General features: G+C 44.3%; 1 protein-coding gene across 1 annotated transcript in view; it reads left to right on the top strand.

Moving 5' to 3' along the window:
- The window catches only part of ppp2r5eb (protein phosphatase 2, regulatory subunit B', epsilon isoform b), a 43723-nt gene that overhangs the window by 5191 nt on the left and 19952 nt on the right, over window positions 1-18580 (top strand). The window contains exon 2 of the mRNA XM_061082455.1: window positions 4698-4861. Within this exon, the coding sequence (XP_060938438.1) occupies window positions 4705-4861 (157 nt within the window). The 5' untranslated portion in view covers window positions 4698-4704. The remainder of the gene's footprint in view (window positions 1-4697; window positions 4862-18580) is intronic.

Below are 18580 nucleotides of genomic sequence, written 5' to 3'. Positions count from 1 at the left end.
GCTTCTAATTAACGTCACGACTCCTGTAGTTGTGGCTTTAGCTGTTTACTTGTGGAGCGTTAACAGAAATGAAACCTTGTGTGTTCATCAGAGCCGCTCGACTTTAAGCCGTTAGCTTCTCGGAGGTCATGCTCTGCTTTGTGTTTATTTATCTGAGGCTCAGCACAAAGCAGGTGTTCAGGTGTCGATTTGCAGGTTTCTGTTGTTGTTGTACACTGGGCTCGTGATGAGATTAGACCCAGTTTGTGTAAGTTTGAGCGAATTGTGCCTAATTTTGAAAAACACAAAATTAAAAGCTGCTTTCACACATGCACTGAACTCCACAGGTTCTCCGTATTTTCTCTGGAGGAGGAGGAGGAAGTGCATGTGTGAACGCAAATGTCCGAGTGAGACGCTCCGGAGTCTCTACAGACTTTCTCCTCCTGAACTGTAGAAATCCAGGATAACCCGAGAAGACACTGATGGAGAAACTCAGAAGAATTGGCTACGGAGTCTGAAAAACACTGTTTCCATGCTGCTGCTTATTTAGCCACGGTTTTATTTTTAACTACTAAACAGCAACACAGCAGGACACTCAGATTAATGGTGAGTTACCTGCCAAAGCGTCTGCTGGAGAATTTAAACCTAGCAGCCACTGATGGGACAGATCAGAGCTGAGCTGGAGGTGTTCCTCCACCCGGGTGGAGACCAGACTGATGCCCAGCAGAAGCACTTTAAAGCAGATGGATCATTAACAGCCGTCTCGCTAAGAGAGACATGACAATGAGCAGTGGTGACAGATGACTCTCCTGCTTGTAATTTGATATTGTCCCATGTGAATCTACATCTGTAGGACACAGTGTTAGTACATTGGAAACTGGCCACTGAGATCTGTTCTATCCTATGTGTGAGATCAGATGGCAGGTAAAAATTGTCCATAATTTTTATTTTATTGGAAAGTTCTCATTGATCAACAGACAAAATAATGAAATTATCCAGGAAATAAGTCATATTAATCGATTAAACCCCTGATGAATTCACATGATATTAGCATAAGTACATATCTGTTGTTTCTGACAAATACAAAAAAACAGTTAAATGTTTTAGTCTGTGACACGTTGTGATAGAAAATTAAAGATTCCTGCAGCGCTGATGAATACAGGGCACTCCTGTTAACAGAAGAATATAATATTAAATTAAGTGTAAGCATTATTTGTCAGTGTGAAACTGACTCAAACTCATTGTTCCCATGTCAATATAATGATATTGAATTCATAACGCAAATATCAAGGTATGCTTTACAGAATCAGGAAAACATTTATCAAATTTCTTATTCTGGAAGTTTGTAGGAGGATGTAATGATTTTCAGGTCCTGATAAATTTAGGAATTGACCAGAAATGTGTGTTTCTTAAATATCTATAAGCTTGAATCCATTTGTCTCATTCATAGAAGAGATGATGTAGAAATGACCCTGAGAAGTGACTCGTTGAAACCAAATTCACATTACATTTCTTTACTAAGATGAAATTGTTTAGGAACGCTGCTTGTTAATTACTCCCAGTCGTCCGTCTGGATCTTGATCTTCCTCCACTTACAAGTGGTGTTGCATGGACCCCCCCCCCCCCCCCCCCCCACTGGTCTCTAACCACACATGGACTCGCTGCTGCTCTGGAATCATGAATCACTGGTAACTCTAGCGTGTGTGAGGACGGAGGATCACCTGTGCAGCCTCACGAGCTTCTAAATGGCTTCCACAGTCGGACAGTTCTGTCCATATCCTCAGGCAGCGGGACGGTGTGTGTGTGTGTGTGTGTGTGGACTGAAGACTGAGTGTGTGTTGTTGTGTGTCCACTCGGTCACACACAAAGCCTGGTGGACGTGCTGTGTGACTTTGACAGAGCGTTAGAGAAGCAGCCTGCAGCGTCTCATTCACATTTCTGTTATGTAATGATTGTCGCTGCAGCTCGAATTCATCTCTTCATGTCCATCGATGTGTAGTGAGGACCGGGTTTGTCATCAGTGTCCAGTTTGTCGCTGCTTGTGTCATGTAGAAGTCTAGACGTGTAGTTAATTACATGATTAGAATATAAATTGATTGATTTTTAGATTATTTAGCTGTAAATCGAGCAATAAATTGAGATTAATTCCATTACTAGGAGCTTATGATGGATTTTGAAGGTTTATGATAACATCAGCGTCGTATTGACACAACAGACATTTGTTAGAGGCTGATGCAATTCCACTATCGGGAAGGAAAGAATTTCAGTTGCAGACATATCAGCTAATGTATATTTAAGAAATGGGCAATATCTTTGAGTCTTTATCTTACAGTTTAACCACAAACTTTATTGTAAATAATTATGAATAATGACAAAAAACAAGGCAACCAAATGTATACAACTGGAATTAAGAAAATAAACATTTGACCCTTTTACTTAAAATGTAAATTAAAACTTCACATCGGTTCCATATTTGCCCAAAAGACAGATTTATTATCCAAACACTTGCCAACTGGCAGAGGAAACACCTTGAGAAAACAAAAATTGCCATCTAGTTTATTAAAAAGGCCTCTGCTTCTACGAACAATCTATTAAGAATTCAGCCTTTTCAGTATAATAATGAATTAAAATCTCCTTAACATCGACTACAGCAAATTTACAGTGAGATTTTGTCCTCAATGTCGATTTCCAAGGTCACAGAGAGAATGAGCCTCTGCTTTATGAAAACACGACCTGAAAGTCATGTAAGTTCTCAGAAAACAAAGAATCTAAAGAGCCACATTATGAGTGTAGTTTGCTGAGGAAGATTATGTGATATGAACCAAAATTTAGATTACGTGAAATGTTATTTTTAATCTACACAGCAGCTCGTAGAGGTCAGACTGAACTTCATCTTATTTACATTAGAGTCTGAAAACAGAGAATTTAAAGAGCCACATTATGAGTGTAGTTTGCTGAGGAAGATTATGTGATATGAACAAAAATGTAGATTACGTGAAATGTTATTTTTAATCTACACAGCAGCTCGTAGAGGTCAGACTGAACTTCATCTTATTTACATTAGAGTCTGAAAACAGAATCTAAAGAGCCACATTATGAGTGTAGTTTGCTGAGGAAGATTATGTGATATGAACCAAAATTTAGATTACGTGAAGTGTTATTTTTAATCTACACAGCAGCTCATAGAGGTCAGACTGAACTTCATCTTATTAACATTAGAGTCTGATCCTGAAAGCACTTTGAGGTTATGAAATATCTTGATCACGATATGGTTCTCTGTGTCACGTCTCGTGGGCGTGGTGCACGCCGGAAGTCGAGCGGCAGAGAAAAAGAGTGATGGTGTCTGCGGCTTGTTGTTGTTGTTACCAGTTTGTTGATATTTTTACATGTGTGTGTGTGTTTTTTTTTAACACGTAATCTACAGCAAACACTCGGCGGACGTTTCCTCAGCTTCCTCCCGCTGAGGAAACGGCTCGCTGCTGCCGGGCCAGCTCCATTGTTGTGGGTAGACGCTGGTGTTTTGCTGTCTGTGTGTGTGTGTGTGTGTGTGTGTGTGTGTGTGTGTGTGTGTGTGTTTTGCTGTGTGTGTCTGTGTGTGTGTGTGTGTGTGTGTGTGTGTGTGTGTGAACAAGCCGGTTCATTGCAGGTATGACGGCGGTGTGTTGGTGCACAGTGACCAGGTCTCAGGAGCCAGTCATCATCAGTCAGCATGTTGTTGGATGTCTTTCTTTTCATTGGACATATTTCTCTTTCTTTTCATTGGACATATTTCTCTTTCTTTTCTTCTCATGAGGTAACGACCCAGAATAAACGAGTGGGCTGTGAGCTGCATGTTAATGGCTGAAGAATGTGTCTGCGGTGATGAGGAAACATTCGGTTTCTTGTGCTTGAATTTCAAACTCGAGTCAAATGCACCCAAGAGAAGTTCGATGTTTGGGTTCAGCTTTGATGAAGGAAAATGTAACTTTAGGTTTATAGTAATTATTATACATCAAGTCTTCTTGTAAAATGAGAATGAAGGGATGAGGCTGTGTTTTAATTGTGAAATGTTGTTTTTTAAAGACTTGAAACTTCTTTTATGAATTAAACCAGTTACACAGATTTCTGGGAGTTTTAAACGTTTTTCTACTTTATTAATGATGATTTACTGATACATTTCTATGAAGCTACAAAGAATGAACATTGTGATGACATTATTAATAGTGCACAATGAAAAATTGTGTAAATATGAACCAGTAAAAATAGTATAATAATAACTTTAATTACTGAAACTCTAACTCCTGGAAGTGAGAGGGCGGGGACTGTTTATAACACCTCCGCCATGATATTATGACAATATACAGTTTTACCATAAACCTTTAAACAAATGACTATAAATATGAACTGAATTTAGAAACTAAAAATAAATTCTAAACATGTAAAGCACATATTTTCTGCCTTGTATATTCTTTAAAATACAACTTTTCATATTGGTTCATATCTCAAAAGATCAACAGAGGTCTTTCATTTGTTTTGACATAAATACAATTTGGCCTATTGGTATTTAATATTCTCTCCATCTGTAATTAAACATATCTTAAATGATATACTTGCTTTTGAAACTCCACATCAGCTGAAGTCCAGTTTAATTCTGTAACTCTGTGGTGAATCGCTCTGTCCCCAGTGGCCTGAGAGCTCGTGTCTAATGTGCTTGTCCCTCCTCTGTGTCCTCCTCCCAGCAGGGCTATGTCCTCGGCAGCCACCACATCTCCATCTGTGGACAAAGTGGACGGATTTTCCCGGAAGTCTGTCAGGAAGGCCAAGCAGAAGCGGTCGCAGAGCTCGTCCCAGTTCCGCTCTCAGGGCAAACCCATCGAGCTCACGCCCTTGCCACTGCTCAAGGGTAAGAGGAAGCCAGCGTGTGAATGTTGGGGTTGAGACTGAAGGGTGACAACTGAAAAATAACATGAAGCTACTGCAGAAATCCACTTTGTCGCAGTGAAAATTAGGGGTGTCACGATACCAAAAATTCAGTAGTCGGTGCCAATACCAGTAAAATAACACGATTCTCGATGCCAATTTCGATACCACGGTAAAAAAAAAGTGCATTATTTGGATGTTGTTAATGTCATATACGGTAGTTCAATGTGCTTGCGCTGCGCATATACTGAGGGTTATACGGTAGTTGCGGACGCATGTGAGTGACGCTTTGTTGTGAGACACGTTATGCATTAAATGATAATGCCACGGTCACCTGCCTCACGCCGGGTTTACACCGGACGCTGAAGCGACGCCAAAGCGACTCATAAGCGCAGCACCAAGCCTTAACTAACAGCTGGCTCCCGTCCACTCCCATGCGCCGCTTCAGCTTCCGGTGTAAACAACCATGTGCCAGCGCGCTAAGGATTAGCGCGGAGCGGCGGCGTTGCTTCCGTGTCCGGTGTAAACCCGGCGTCAAACGCAAAGTACTTCCATACACGACCCTTTGTGCCTTTTTAATAAACAAGTCGAGGTGGGGCGAACGCTGCAGCCGCAGTTGCCGTCTTGGTTTTCAGAATGTAAACGTTGACTGGCGCAGCACCGATGCTAATGCTAAGTTGCTAACAGATGCTGGCATCGAAGCTGACGGTGCCTACGGTGCTTCAAAAACTTGGGCATCGGCATCGTTTTGTTATGTTAGTATCGAAAGGTATCGTAGGTATCGGTTCTCGTGACATCCCTAGTGAAAATATGTTTAAATAATTCTTAGCTGCACAACGTGGTTCTGTAAACATGGAGCCACCAGGGAGTCTGGGTTCTAGAAGAAGGTCTGAGACCAGACACTGAGATTCTCTCCATCTGCTTTCATCCCCTCATCAATCTGCCATCAGGACATTTCCACTGGAACTGCTCGAATTTGAGTCACTTACTTTCAGTCCAGAGTCTGGTCGGACTTGTTCTGTTGTCTGAGTGCTGTTGGTGTGTGTGTCTGTGTGTGTGTGTTAAGTGCCCAGACAGGAAGATCACCACAATTACAGACGTCGGTGCCAACATGGCATATCAGAGTCTTTGATCTGCAGATTCCAGTTCAGGGCCAATTTTTATGACACAATGTACTAAGTTACCAATTCATCATTCATTCATATTTCTCTCTCTGTTCTCGAGGACGTCTCGCCACCACCTGACTCACGCCTGCAGATTAAACCGATGAATGAACAGTTGCTGTAGCTGTCAGAATTCATATTCCCAGGGAGGGAGTTAAAAAATGAAGCAAACACCCCTGAGTGCAGGATGAGTCCTCCACCCGTCTAACAGGAAGTGAAAGGACAGATTTATATGTAAAAATAGATGAAAGATAAAATGAACAGAGACACAGGATTAAAACGAGGAATGTGTACTTTTCATTTCACCGGGCTTTCTAAGAAATACCGGTGTGTGTGTGTGTGTGTTATGGAGCCGAGGGGGTGTGGTCATACATCACGCTTCATATCATTTGGCATGTCCTGATTCAGATCAAAGAGAACTGGGCAGCGTGTGGTTGAGTGCTGATGACAGGAATGCTGCCAGACAGAAACCAGACGGATCCTCCACCTGTCGTCTGAGCCCGAGGGAAAACCACTTCCTGGTTCCCTCCCAGTATGAGGAGAGTGTCCACCATGGGAAACCACTTCCTGGTTCCCTCCCAGTGTGAGGAGAGTGTCCACCATGGGAAACCACTTCCTGGTTCCCTCCCATTTAGAGGAGAGTGATCACCATGGGAAACCACTTCCTGGTTCCCTCCCAGTTAGAGGAGAGTGATCACCATGGGAAACCACTTCCTGGTTCCCTCCCAGTATGAGGAGAGTGTTCACCATGGGAAACCACTTCCTGGTTCCCTCCCAGTATGAGGAGTGTGTCAACCATGGGAAACCACTTCCTGGTTCCCTCCCAGTATGAGGAGAGTGTTCACCATGGGAAACCACTTCCTGGTTCCCTCCCAGTATGAGGAGAGTGATCACCATGGGAAACCACTTCCTTGTTCCCTCCCAGTTAGAGGAGAGTGTTCACCATGGGAAACCACTTCCTGGTTCCCTCCCAGTATGAGGAGAGTGTTCACCATGGGAAACCACTTCCTGGTTCCCTCCCAGTATGAGGAGAGTGTCCACCATGGGAAACCACTTCCTGGTTCCCTCTCAGTATGAGGAGAGTGATCACCATGGGAAACCACTTCCTGGTTCCCTCCCAGTATGAGGAGAGTGTTCACCATGGGAAACCACTTCCTGGTTCCCTCTCAGTATGAGGAGAGTGATCACCATGGGAAACCACTTCCTGGTTCCCTCCCAGTTAGAGGAGAGTGTCCACCATGGGAAACCACTTCCTGGTTCCCTCCCAGTATGAGGAGAGTGTTCACCATGGAAAACCACTTCCTGGTTCCCTCCCAGTATGAGGAGAGTGTTCACCATGGGAAACCACTTCCTGGTTCCCTCCCAGTGTGAGGAGAGTGTCCACCATGGGAAACCACTTCCTGGTTCCCTCCCATTTAGAGGAGAGTGATCACCATGGGAAACCACTTCCTGGTTCCCTCCCAGTTAGAGGAGAGTGATCACCATGGGAAACCACTTCCTGGTTCCCTCCCAGTATGAGGAGAGTGTTCACCATGGGAAACCACTTCCTGGTTCCCTCCCAGTATGAGGAGTGTGTCAACCATGGGAAACCACTTCCTGGTTCCCTCCCAGTATGAGGAGAGTGTTCACCATGGGAAACCACTTCCTGGTTCCCTCCCAGTATGAGGAGAGTGATCACCATGGGAAACCACTTCCTTGTTCCCTCCCAGTTAGAGGAGAGTGATCACCATGGGAAACCACTTCCTGGTTCCCTCCCAGTATGAGGAGAGTGTTCACCATGGGAAACCACTTCCTGGTTCCCTCCCAGTGTGAGGAGAGTGATCACCATGGGAAACCACTTCCTGGTTCCCTCCCAGTTAGAGGAGAGTGTCCACCATGGGAAACCACTTCCTGGTTCCCTCCCAGTTAGAGGAGAGTGTCCACCATGGGAAACCACTTCCTGGTTCCCTCCCAGTATGAGGAGAGTGATCACCATGGGAAACCACTTCCTGGTTCCCTCTCAGTATGAGGAGAGTGTCCACCATGGGAAACCACTTCCTGGTTCCCTCCCAGTATGAGGAGAGTGTCCACCATGGGAAACCACTTCCTGGTCCCCTCCCAGTATGAGGAGAGTGTCCACCATTGGAAACCACTTCCTGGTTCCCTCCCAGTATGAGGAGAGTGTTCACCATGGGAAACCACTTCCTGGTTCCCTCCCAGTTAGAGGAGAGTGTTCACCATGGGAAACCACTTCCTGGTTCCCTCCCAGTATGAGGAGAGTGATCACCATGGGAAACCACTTCCTGGTTCCCTGTCAGGTGGTGGTGGACTTGAGTTTCTTTCTCTGAAGTGACAATTCAAAAATATAAAAGGAACTCCCTCGTGGAAATGAAATCAATGTTGTCTAATGAGTTTTTAAATGATATCTAATGTGGGTTACTAACAGTTGTGTAATCGAACAATGAGCAGTGTGTGTGTCTGTGTGTGTGTGTGTGTGTGTAAACCAACAGACAGAATGTACTCTCAGTTCTCGGTGCAGGTTATTGTTATTGCCCTGTATTCCTCCGTGGCCGAGCCGGCACACGTTCTGTCTTTGGCGGCACCGCGCCGCTTCACTTTCACACGTTCACTTCACATTCACACGGCGCCGCACATTTGACACCTTCCCCAGTACAGTCCCAGTCTGGAGCTCCTGAGCCCCAGTACAGTCCCAGTCTGGAGCTCCTGAGCCCCAGTACAGTCCCAGTCTGGAGCTCCTGAGCCGCAGTACAGTCCCAGTCTGGTGCTCCTGAGCCCGGTCCACTGGAAGTCTGCTTTTAGCCCCCGAGCAGTGGCGTCGGGGGGGCGGTTTGCTCAGAGCAGCGCCGGGGTCGTCCTGAATTAGAAACCCGGTCGATAACGGACTTCGCTGCCGGGTGTTATTCACTCTCTGCTGCTCCTGTTCTGTGTTGTGTTCCTGCTGAGACGTCCTGAACATTATGAAACATAACATGGAGATGAGAAGCTCCTCATGAAGTCATGGGCTCAGATCCTCGCTGGTGATCTGGATGTGAGGAGCTGCTGCTGGAGGAAGGAGTCGATGTAGGTTGTTTTACAGCATTTTGAACAATGTGCTCATATTTAAACAGGAAGTAGATTTTTGTACTCTGCGGTTGGTTGCTTAGTTACAGAAAATACTACAAACATTGACGAGCAGGGATTTCCTGTAGAGGAGGTGGAACTGTAAGAATTCATCATGTTTCTATCACAGCTGTTCGTGGAGTTGTGCCAGGACGTGAATGTGGGCGACTTTGTCATCAGTTTCCAAACTTCTCCGTCTTGGAAACCTTCAGATCAGTGTGCGATTGTGCGTCTTGTGTCTCGTTCACGCAGGAAACATGTCTGCTGCAGAGCCTCCTGGTTTCTGGTGTGACTAATGTGCCAGGACTGACTGACCCTACTATAACAATAACATCTTTGTAAAACAAGCGATAGGATTCAGTCCAAGTACTTTTACTGTGAAGTGGATACAGGAAGTGGTGTAGATGTACATGTTTGTGTCATACTCGACAGATAAGACATTAAAACTGAGGTGAATGATCAGTTTCCTGTGAACAACAACCGGGTCTGTAGAAGAGCGTCTCTCCTCAGGTGATCGGGACGTGCCTGAGATGTGTGGATCAAACAATGTCCATCACATCAGATTCAGAATCAGATCAGAATCAGAAGTATTTTATTGCCAAGTACGTTTACACATACAAGGATTTTGCTCTGGTTATTGGTACATAATGAACATAGAAACATAAAAACGCAATAAATACAACATACATAGGAGAGCAATAAAAAATAGGAAACCAGTATATATTTACTCACTATTTACTTCTTATTTACTCACTTTTTACCAATATTTATACAAAGTAACATTTATTTTGACATAAACATTTCTGAATAAAAATATATAAAAGATAAAAGATATAAAAAGTGAAGTAAAAAGTGAAATGCTAAATGCAAATCAGTGAACAGTGTCAGATTGCAATATGCAATGTTATGCAGTATAATATAATATGATATGATATAATGTGTTAATTTAACACATCCTAGAGGTTTGGGGGTGCAGCTTGGTACCTGGACTATGATATGATAAATCACAGAGGAGGTTTTTTGGATGATCAGGTGTCAGCGCTGCACTGATGCGATCTGATTTGCTGTTGTTTCAGTTTTGATACCAGAACAATATTCACATTTGCCCCTGAGAAACATGAACAGGTATTTCTAGCTTTCCAACAACAACCTGAGGGCATCAACCGAACCTTCCACTCCCAGATGTGACCACGTCAACCAAGTGGAAGAAACAGGATTAAGTTTTCTCTTCCTCTCGTCTGTCGTGAACCTCGAGCTGCAGATAAACACTAGACTCTCTGTTAACCCACTAACCAGGAAGATTGAATTAATAAATGAAATCAGCCGCTGTCGACCTCATACGACCACAACGCATGCACGGCCTTCAGGTACGCTACACAACGACGGCCTTTTGTGGTGTCTTCTCCTCACGGGCTCGTCCACCTCTAATCTCTCAGCGTTATGTAACAGCCAGGGAGACGTGCTTTACTTTATCAACTGACTGTGAGTGTCTGAGGCGCCCGAGGCTCAGCTCATCTGGGATGGGGTTTACTCTAGTGTTCACAGAACCAGGTCAGAGTTATATATTTTTTAAAAAACGATTTTTATTTTGTTCACGATTGTTTTACTTCTTCTGCAGATGATTCTATTTTTATTTGCTGCTTCAAGGCTGCATGTACCATGTGTAAAGTGAACATGGATTGTTGTTCCACAGTCTGCAGGGACTTCTTCTTTCTTTAGATTCTCCCTCCACGGGTCGTTTGAGGTCCTGTTGTGTGAATGTTGCTGTTCGATTTAAAGACAGAACTATACAACACTTTTATTTTTATTTCTAGGACACGTTCAAAAGCTCAACGTCCGCTGTTTTTGAAAAAAGGATTTCCTGTTCTTTCGCTTTCTATCGTTTCTTAACACATGCAGAGGATGTTATCATTCATTAGAACGTGGGCATTCAGGACACGAGTCCTAGTTTTCAGTTTATATCGTCAGTCCACAACTCTGCAAAAACAAACCCTGTTCACCTGCTTGTGCTTCAGTTCATCTTTCTTGTTGCGGTGCATATCTTTTTAATATTTCCCTTTTTTCCCTCCGCCAAGGAGGTTGTGTTTTCAACTCTGTCTGTCCATTTGTTTGTAAAACTACAGAACAAACTTCCACGAGTCTTTGTGGAATGACGTTGTTTGAGTCAGTGAAGAACTTTGGTGCAGATCCAGAAATCACTTTCTTTAACATTGCGAGTCAGAATAATTCTTAATCTTGAGGAAAAAAAATGAGGAACATCCAGGAAACTGATTTCTATGAGTGTGTTGCAGTTTGATTGAATTGAGGCCTTGGCAGAGGTTTGCTCTCTGCTGAGTTCTCCTCACTCCTTTTAATGGAGGAATCTGCTTTGCTGTGTTTTTCTTCCTCTTAAATTCCATCATCTCTCTCAGTTAACTTCCCTCCTGGAGTTGCTCAGCAGCAGCGGAGGAGGTGGGCGTATATCTGAACATCTGTATCCTCTGCGCTGTCAGTTCAACAGACTGCAAAAGCACATCATCATCATCATCATCATGATGCACAAATCCTCCTCCTCCTCCTGGGTCAGTCACCGTCACAGGTCAGACTCCAACCAGAGACGACAGGCAGGGTCTTGGTAAGGCAGCTGGATTATATAAATCCCACCGCTGGAAGGGCAGATCATTGCCAGACGTTTAGAGGAAGAGGAGGAGGGCGCAGCTTCCTCAGGGGGGATCCCCGGGACCGAGAGGAGGACGGGCGCTCAGGAAGTCTGTCTCCTGAACAAGTCGGGCTCAATTCATACCCAAACTCGCTTCCCCTGGTTCAAACAGATAGTGACCATTGTTATTGATTTTGTTTTTGGGGTGATTTTTCTGAAAACTGCAACTGCCACACAAGGCGCCATTCCAAGCTGACAAACTCTCCAACCCCCCCACACACAGCGCAGAGTGTCATTTCGGAAACATCTAGCTCGTCTTAAGAGGAAGTCATGGTCAAGGCGTTCTTTTCATATCATTACAGTTTAAAATTTTATAGAAAATAAGGACAAAACCTCATCTACGGACAAGTTTTCTTTAAACTAGGGATGCACCGATCCGCTTTTTTCACCTCCGATACAGATACCGATATCTGAGGTTTAGTATCGGCCGATACCGATATAGAAAAACAGCGCGAAATTATGGTAAGAAACTGTAAGTTTCATTTGGGGGAAAAAACTGGGATCATGAGACTTGACTTAAACATTTCTTTCCTATTTTTTAAAAAACAAATAAACAGATATAAATGTACTGAATTACTTATTTATTTAATAATTGTGCACCAGAAAAACAATCTTAATCATAAAAATATAGTGTGACTGGTTCAGTCGTTGCAATTAGGGATTCAAAATACACTCACAGCGCACAGCATAGAATAACACTGAATAGATCAGCCGATATGGATCGGCCCATTGTCACCGATACCCGATCAAGAAATTTCTTCAATATCGGTACCGATACCGATACAAATATCGGATCGGTGCATCCCTACTTTAAACTGTAAAAGTATTAGTTTAACCATCACCTGACATGATGGAGTAGCGGTGTAACTGAAACACTAAATCCATTTCCCTGTATACTCTTAGTGGTTTGGTACATTTTCAGTAATTCAGTCAAAATTAAGAAGTTTGAGTCCAGTAATGAAATAAAAAAAAAAGGACGATTCTGTTTAGTGCTACTGGCAGACTTCCCTTGAGCAAGGCTCCTAATCTGTCACAACAAGACTGAGATTTTACTACACAACTGGGAATACATACAACTGTGTGTAGCAAAAACAAACATGGACACTCCTGAGTCACTAGAGGATAAATCGTCTCGCTGTCTGAGCAGATCATGATGTCTGTGCTCCCGCTACTCGTGCCTGGAGGAAAGTTTTCTGCAGAGTAGTAAACATTCACAAGGAAAAGGGCATGGGCGCCTGCCAGCCAGCTCCCTGGTTACCACCGGAGTCGGCATAGCAACGACCACATCACAGTGTCCGGGTGAGTCCAGCCTGCGTGTGGCGGTGTGAATGGATATCGCTGCGATATTGTAACCATACAGTAGGAATGATATCATCTAATTTACATACCCGTGACAGCTGGCGACATAGCTGAGGCTTCATTAAGTGTCTCCACAGAGATGGTCGCTTAAGGAGGTAGAACGAGGGAGGAATAAAGAGAGAGAGAGAGAGAGAGAGAGGGAACGAAGCTGGCGGGAAACATGGAGGAAGGATTAGGAATCTCTTAAATGTTCTGTAGCAGAGGAAGGAAAAGAGGAGGAAGAGGAGAAAGAGGAGGAAGAGGAGGGGAAGGAGACAGATCCTGTCAGGCAACGGATAAACACAAACTCAGCTCGTGGTCTGACCACTCCACTCCTCCTTTATTCCTCTTTTCTAGTGTGTAAAATACAAGCAAAACCTGCTAAAACTTTGAAACAACCCTCCATGTTTGTTTCTTCACCTCTATTTAGTTTTCATGAAGCACTCAATTTTTTTGTTATTATGGTAGAAACATTAAATTAAGACTTGTAGTGTCCTTCCAACAAATGACATCATACCGCTAATAAATATTTGGGGTTATCTTTTTAATCTGCAGCCAGTTTGTCCTGAATCCATCTCTTACAACTCCCCGAACTTATTAAATAAGCAAAAATGTGATTCTGTAATATCCATTTTATTGTATTAAGCATTGAACATGAATTTATATGATAGTTTATCCCAGTCAAAGCAAACCTAAGTATTAGCTTTGCCCCCAAAGACAAAATACATCAACAGAAACATTTCAGTGAGAAGTCAGACCAGCCGGAACGCTTCCTGTGTTACCTCGTCCCCAGGAAACTGAAAACACCTCCGTTCATAAGAAGTCCAACATCGTCCGAGTGAGGAGAACGAGTAGAGAGTCAAGTCTCAGGTTCCTGTCTTCATGCTTCTCCCAGTTCTCCTGGAGGAGCTCACTTCTCACGGGTCTTCTCCCTGGATCCACCTCCGTCCCCTCAGAGATGCTGTGGCACAAACTGGGAAAAAACACCACGAAAGCCCCGTTGGAGAATAGAAACCGCTCCAGACCCCGGACCCACGTTGGCTCCGCCTCCCAGTGGCTGAAGGTTCTCTCTTCATCTCCAACCTGAACCCGGCTCCTCTTAACATCTCAGACCCACGTCCACCTCCAGCAGGACCGATCTGCCTCTGACCTCTCTGAGCAGCCGGCTTTAAAAGAGACAGGAGCAAAAAAATAGAAAGACAGAGCGAGATGTACAATGCTGTGCAGCCCGCCCCCCCCCCCTCTGGCCTCTGTTGGACCAATGAAGCCCCCCGACACGCTGCCTTGCCCCCCTCCTCCTCCCCTCAGGAGCAACCTGATACAGGAGGTGTCTCTTTACATGTTTCCAGCCTCACTCGCTTCCCACACGCCTCAGGACGAGCACGACTCCTGGCGTCCACATGTTCGGCTCAAATCCACCGATACGGCCACGTCCATGCCCGTGGCTCGCTGCCGTCGGTGCCTAAGAGGGAGCGGCGACTCGACCGAGTGAGTGACCCGTTGTTTTTGTGTGGGGGGGAAGCAGGGGGGGGGAGCACATAGTTGCTAGCACGGGAGCATGGAGTGTTAAAGTTAGCTCCTGCTGTCACGGGCTGTCGCTCCCAGCAGCCGGCCCGGCCTGGCGTGTGTGTGTGTGTGTGTGTGTGTGTGTGTGTGTGTGTGTGTGTGTGTGAGGCAGATGGAGAGGTAGACTTAAAATGGACTGTGGGGGGGGGGTAGGTAACAGAAGACGAGTGTTTTCACTGGCCGGGGCGCTGAATGGAAAGTGCTCTGGCAGAACGAGCACATTTCATCCCCTCGGTTTCCCCGTGGGAGAGAAGTGTTGTGGTGGAGCACAGATCGTCTTCAGTCTCTGGATGAAGATCAAACCGGGTCCGAGTTGAAACCGGCGCCAAATGTCAAAGAACCGAGAGTTCGCCAAGAAATCCTCCTTCTGCTCTGGAAAGATTCCTGAAGTGAAGTGTGGCCGCTCTGAGCTTCCATCTCCTCGGCTGTGACACATCCAACAGGAAGGGTTTTACTAATTAGGGCTGCGACCGTTAATTAACTCAACCAAATGTCAGGAAACCCCCCAAGAAACCTTTGCCACAGTTTCTCGCTGCACAAGTGTTTTTAAGCAAAGCTTGTTTTTTTGAATTAAACATTTATTTGATAAAAATATAAAACAGAAAAGCAGCAAATCCTGTTGCTGATCAACTAGTGAATTAATGAACTAAAACTTTTACTATCAAGACACTAAACTGTGTAAAGACAAACGACTGTTCAAGAGCGGCAGGACAAAATATTTATAGATTTAAAATCAATAACCATGTGACCAGCAAGCGATTACAGCAAATCAACCCTAATTCTGTATAATTTTTCTAAAATTGATGTTGGGCTTGAAGTCTTGGACAGCAAAGCAGGGACATGTTGATAAGAACTTCTGATGGACATAGTTTATTATGTGTTACAATTTATTTTGGGCTAATGAATAAATCAAAAATAAACACATGTTTTTAATACATAGAATTAGGGTTGGTAATGAATAATCAATGATTGATTATTCGTCATTAAGAATTCATTTGAATAAAAAGCCTAATTAATAATCATTCTAGTCCAGCGCATTATGAGAACAGTCATGCCGTAGCAAAATAATCGATTAATTGTTCAATAACATTATTAATAGTCGAACATGTCCCATCCCTACTTAGAATAAGTCTTAGTTCGAGATCCTTGTGGTTTTTCGGTCAAGTTAATCATTCTTTGGGTGAAATGTTCTTCCCCGAAGCAGCGTTGAAGTTTCTCTCCAGTAGATAACATCTAAACGAAACCATAATCATGAAGATTATCACGTGCTGACTGACGCCACACACCCGGGTCCACATGTCGACCGGTGTCTGTTGTGTTGTGAAGCCTCGGCAGCAGAAGGTGCTGATGGAGCTGAAGTGAAGGAGGCTCCGTTGTGTTGAGTTCGGTCCCGAGCGGCTCACAGCTGGAGGAATCTCTGCTATGTGTCTCCTGTGAGCGGCGTGGCGAGCGGCGTGGCGAGCTCACCTGGACCCGTGAAGGACGTCTTTGTCTTGTGAGCTGATGCTCTGACACATCAGCTGTCTCAGGGTTCGAACCCGTGACCTGTTAATGTGTCCGGCTACACAACAGTGTAGCTCTGCCACTATAAATGTTTACGATGATTTATTCCCCAGTAATATGATATCCGTCTGTTATCAAGTCATGAACAGTAACCATCACGTTTACTGGGAACTCGAGGGGACGTTTTAAAATGTTTTGTTTACAGTTCAAACCCAAAGATTTTCTCTTCCAACAAAACCAGAACATATATTCACATTTGAAAAGTAGAACCAGTATCTTTGTTTTGAAAAACCACCTGAATCACGAGTTGTTTGTTGATTTATCTTTAAGTTGATTAATCAAATCTTCCTTTCAACCATTCAGTTATTGTAGTGCATCATGTGACACTGATATCATTGGATGATTTACAGTAGTGTGTAGAAAACATGGAAGAAATTATCCACCAACCCAACGAGCATTATTAACAACTCGAGAAGTAGAAACTTTGACACAAGGAAGCTGGAGGTTGTTTTTATGTAATGTTTATTGGTTGAACTGTACAGAGGGAATGTGACCTCTGACCCCGGTGAGTGTTCACACCAGACTCCAGCAACACAACGGCTGAACAACACAAACCACAGGCTGCTACTGCTGTTTGTTTGTGAGCTTGATTCTCCGTGAATATGATTCATCAGAAGTTCCTCAAAAGCAAATATTTAAACCAGCTTGTGTCCGTCACTGAGCTTGTATCATAGTCTCTCAGTGAGGAATCTTTTTAGTACCTGTGACACCTTGGTCCTCCTCTGTGGATCTGCCACCGCGGCGCTGGTGCAAAGTTTACCCTGGACCACGACGTGTGTTAATGACTGACAGCAGCCTGGCGCCTTGCAGACACGCGTACATGAGACCTGAGAACTCAGAGCTAAGGAGGGCACAGGGAGTTTGTTTCTGAGCCCTATAGATATATATATACTGTATATATACACGTTGGAGTTATTCCATTACACAAACCTGAAGTGGTGCCTACACAGGGCCGGTACATATCTGTAGTGTAGAGGAAGTTCTGGGCCCTTAGTCCTGTCTCTGGACTGGATATTTAACTGTCACGCTTTGTTTTCACAATATCAGAGTCTGACGTCAGTGCATTAACAACTCTGGTATCTGAAGTCTAAATCTACCACAGTGCAGTCAAACGAGGATGTAACAAGAAACGGAACATTGAATACAAACACACAATAAAGATGAGTCTATCAACGAGTGGCCGACAGTCTGAACTGTTATTTAATCCTTAAAGTCAGAGCGTGTGTCTCCAGATCAGATGTGTGACTGGTCTGTGGATCAGGAGCTGATTGAGGTGATGATATCAAACCAACACTTCTAGGTCAGTTTGTAGCTGCAAAGACATTAACTCTACGAAAGTCACTTTATAGACTCAACTCACGGGTGTTTGTGAGAGAGATCGATACCAAGGAGCTCCTGCACTACCTGCTCATCCATGTATCTGTGATCGCTTCACTGTGTCTGCTCCTCAAAGTGACATAACAACACTGCAGCATATCGAATATGTAAGAGGGGACACGTGCTCAGTGTTATGAAGATTGTTTCCCTTGGAGAAGTTGTCTCAGTTGTCGTGTGGACGTCGTCTCTGATCCCAGACCCGACTCCATGAGGCTGGGATCAGGTCTCCTGGTTCTTCATGGCTCTTTGTAGCTGTGTGTTTTGGGGATCGTTGTCATGTTGCAGAGTGAATTTAGAACTGATGACTCTTTGCTTGAAATCTCCACATGTCAGATTCTCAGTGAGTGAATGAGGAACAAACGTTACTCAGCAGAAACGACCAGAACACAGAGTTGTGTGTCTACTAACATTTAGTGACAATAACAAAACAACAACCATGAACTTGAATTGAACCTGTAGCTTTCCACTTGTAGCAGGAGGCACGTGGACTGTTGTGTTGTGTGTTTAGCACACTACACACATGTGAATGTCAACATCCCAGCATCATGGCTGTGGAGCAGCTGGTCCTGTGCCAGCTTCCCGTGGAGATCTGCAGCGAGCGCTGGCCGAGGCCGTGGCGCCGGGTCATGTCCGTGTTCCCGCTCCGAGGACCGAACAGAACAGATGTTGTGACCGTCAGCGTTTGTCATCTCTTGTCGCTGTAATCCTTTATGTAATGTTTAACCTCGGTGGCTTATAGGCCCAGTGGAGACAGCAGTGACGGCTGGGAGAGGAAACACAGGATAAACACATCTTCAGTTTATCGTAGAGGACGTTTGGCTCTAGGGGTGTCACGATACCAAAAATTCAGTAGTCGGTGCCAATACCAGTAAAAAAACACGATTCTCGATGCCAATTT

The sequence above is a fragment of the Limanda limanda genome, chromosome 12 (assembly GCF_963576545.1).
Source record: "Limanda limanda chromosome 12, fLimLim1.1, whole genome shotgun sequence".
Classification (NCBI taxonomy): domain Eukaryota; kingdom Metazoa; phylum Chordata; class Actinopteri; order Pleuronectiformes; family Pleuronectidae; genus Limanda; species Limanda limanda.
Note: the sequence above shows the minus strand (reverse complement) of the source record. Positions and strands in the feature narration are given on the sequence as shown.